This window comes from Poromitra crassiceps, assembly GCF_964638095.1.
Source record: "Poromitra crassiceps genome assembly, chromosome: 3".
Taxonomy (NCBI): domain Eukaryota; kingdom Metazoa; phylum Chordata; class Actinopteri; order Beryciformes; family Melamphaidae; genus Poromitra; species Poromitra crassiceps.
This window is the reverse complement of record NC_139625.1, coordinates 84,477,129-84,480,548: the sequence shown is the minus strand read 5'-3', so window position 1 is coordinate 84,480,548 and position 3,420 is coordinate 84,477,129. Positions and strand designations below refer to the sequence as shown.

At 46.1% G+C, this 3,420-nt stretch overlaps 1 protein-coding gene across 1 annotated transcript in view; it reads right to left on the bottom strand.

Moving 5' to 3' along the window:
• ccdc88c (coiled-coil domain containing 88C) overlaps window positions 1-3,420 on the bottom strand; it is a gene marked incomplete at its 5' end in the record, with an annotated part of 110,420 nt that overhangs the window by 72,850 nt on the left and 34,150 nt on the right. Inside the window, 2 exons of the mRNA XM_083633190.1 lie at window positions 1,510-1,538; window positions 1,698-1,767. Of these exons, the coding sequence (XP_083489316.1) occupies window positions 1,510-1,538; window positions 1,698-1,767 (99 nt within the window). The remainder of the gene's footprint in view (window positions 1-1,509; window positions 1,539-1,697; window positions 1,768-3,420) is intronic.

Sequence of the window (3,420 nt, the reverse complement as noted above, 5' to 3'; positions counted from 1 at the left end):
CAGACAGACAGAGGACAGACAGACAGACAGGCAGACAGACAGACAGACAGAGGACAGACAGACAGGCAGACAGACAGGCAGACAGACAGACAGAGGACAGACAGACAGACAGACAGAGGACAGACAGGCAGACAGACAGACAGGCAGACAGACAGACAGACAGACAGACAGAGGACAGACAGACAGACAGACAGACAGACAGACAGAGGACAGACAGGCAGACAGACAGACAGACAGACAGACAGACAGACAGGCAGACAGACAGACAGGCAGACAGACAGACAGACAGACAGACAGACAGACAGACAGACAGATGACAGACAGAGGACAGACAGACAGACAGACAGACAGACAGACAGACAGGCAGACAGACAGACAGACAGACAGACAGACAGCAGACAGACAGATGACAGACAGAGGGACAGACAGACAGACAGACAGGCAGACAGACAGACAGACAGCAGACAGACAGCAGACAGACAGACAGCAGACAGACAGACAGACAGATAGACAGAGGGCAGACAGACAGACAGCAGCCAGACAGACAGACATACAGACAGACAGACAGACAGACAGACAGACAGCAGACAGGCAGACAGCAGACAGACAGACAGACAGCAGCCAGACAGACAGACAGACAGACAGACAGCAGACAGACAGACAGGCAGACAGCAGACAGACAGACAGACAGACAGACAGACATACAGACAGCAGCCAGACAGACAGCAGACAGACAGACAGCAGACAGACAGATAGACAGACAGACATACAGACAGACAGACAGGTCTGCACAAGGATTCTTCCCTGTTAAAGGGGTCTTTTTCCTTGCTGCCATCACCAAGTGCTGCTCTTGTTGGGAAATAGTTTAAATTGTCACATGACCTGCAGTCAAATCACCATGTGAGAATTGTTTCAATTGTTGGGTCTAAAATAAAGAGCCTGGTCTCCTACCTGCTCTATTTGTAAAGTGCCTTGAGATAACGCTTGTTATGATTTGGCGCTATATAAATATTAAATTGATTTAAATTGATTGATTGATTGATTGATTGATTAATTGACAGATGGACGGACAGGCAGGCAGACATACAGACGGGCGGACGCACGCACGCGCTCCTAATATACAGACTGTGTCACACTGCTGTCTGGACATTTTGCTGCTCAACAGAATGTAAAAGCGGATTGTTTTCCGTCAACATCGGTAGCAAGCGGGTGAGTCTGTCTTACTGTGTTTCATTTCTCATCAAAAATAAAGTGTTTAGCTAGAGGTGATAATGCTGCCTGTAAACTACAGATGATCACTTTAACGTCACACTAAAGTGTTCACACACAAGTGCAGTAACGTTGATGGAAATGCGGTCAAAAAAAAAAAAAAAAAAAGTCCGGTGTACACGCTGCCAGAAAATGTTGTAACCGTTGACGTCCCTCCCAGAAACATGTCCAAATATACAGCAGCAGCATCCATTCACTGACAAATAGTCCCAACAACACACACTCACTGCTGCACCACACATCTGTCTGCAAGTTGCCATCAGCGTCCACTGACACACACCCACACATCGTGCATTGGCGATAAGAAAGGGTGGTGATTGGACAAACTGACTGAGGTCAAGATCGCGCAACTCTAGTGTGTGTGTGCGTGCACGCGTGCGTGCGTGCGCGTGTGTGTGTGTGCGCGTGCGTGCGTGTTTGTGTGTTACCTGACAGTGGATCCTTGGCGATGCAGAGGATGTTGGGAAGGGACATGACTATGAGCTGCTGCAAGTTCTCCTGTAGGGGGCGACAGACAGAGAGCACAAATTTCACATACAGATGTTCAATACATATTGATATGGCATGCGATTCCTGCATCAATATTGAAGAAAAGGGAAAGATTACCACTTTAGGTTGCACTTCTATAATGAATTGTCAGATTATCATGGCCTGAGCGAGTGAGTGAGGTTGCATTCCGTTTCACAGTTCCAGGGAACTTCCTTCAACAAAGTTCCTCCATTGGGAACAATAATAATAATAATAATAATAATAATAATAATAATAATAATAATAAATTCAATTTATATAGCACACTTTAAAATCCAAGGACTTCACAAGGTGCTTTACAGATGCATGATAAAAGCAATCAAGCAATCAATCAAGGAAAAATAAAAACGGATAAAAAGATAAAAGGATAAAAACATAACACGTGTAAAGAGAGGGGGAGGAGCCTAGGGGAAAGCTAAAATAAATAAGTGGGTTTTAAATTTGGATTTAAAAACATCAAAAGAGTCCATAGCCCTGAGTGGTCCTGGAGTGATTGCACTTGCAGCGTTGTGATTGTCTTTAGTTATCTGTCCTACTTCTTTATCTCTGTATATTGACCTGACTGCTATGCTTACAGAGCGTGCATACAGACACTAATGCCTGGTTCAGACTACACGAATTCAGCCCGATATTAGACCGATTTGGTCGTGCGCGACATATTTTCAGCGTCGGGCCCGAATATGACCGTCGGGGACGACGATCGGCCGTCTTCACCTCTTGTAGTGTGACATAATCAAAGACCAGCGTCGGGACCAGTCGGGACGTCTAGGACGCCTCACGACGCCCTGACGAAAAGACTGGCATGTCAGTCTTTTGGACATGGTTTCGCCTAGTGTGACACCCCGGAAGACAGGTATCAGGTCCTGGGGAGACCGCTCCCCGCTCGATACAGATTTCACCCGCTCGCACTCACCGCTCCGCTCCGCTCAAAAGAATAAAAGAGATAAAAAGGCCAGGGTGTTTTAATTTGCGTTTAAACGCCTGGGCAATGGGCATTGCTCACTACAAATAACATGAGCTCAGCAGAGTCGGCTGCATGTTCGTTTCTCTTCCTTCTCGTCTCGCAGCAGCTGGCAAGAAAATAGTGGGCGTGCACATGAAGTAAGTTGGAGGCTGGAGCGGACATCACAGTGCATCACAGTAGAGCCTGTCACTCATCCAAATAACGTTAATTCTGCAAGGGATATATATAGCACCTGGATTACATACATGTTTCACATAGGGTTGTGTTTGGATTTCAATGTTTTATTTTGCCCAATATTGAAATGTTCTATAATTGCATGTTGTGCTAACATAAACATTATTTCTATCTACCACTTTAGCCTATTTAGGCTGATTTGGTTGCTATTTCTTGTCAATGTAGTGGCCTCAATGCATGCTGGGAGATTTTGTTCACAGGTCCGCCTCCCCGACGACCTGTGAACTCGCTGACGACAGCAGACGACGTGATGACGGTGCTCTGTCGGTGTTAAGCGAGAATACACTTGTAGTGTGGCCAGTCTCCCGACCAAGACATGTCACGAATTTATGGCAGTATGATGGCCTCGTCTGACATGGTGACATCGTGAACGACAAAAAATATCGTGTAGTCTGATCCTGGCATAAGACAAATTGCATACTGTG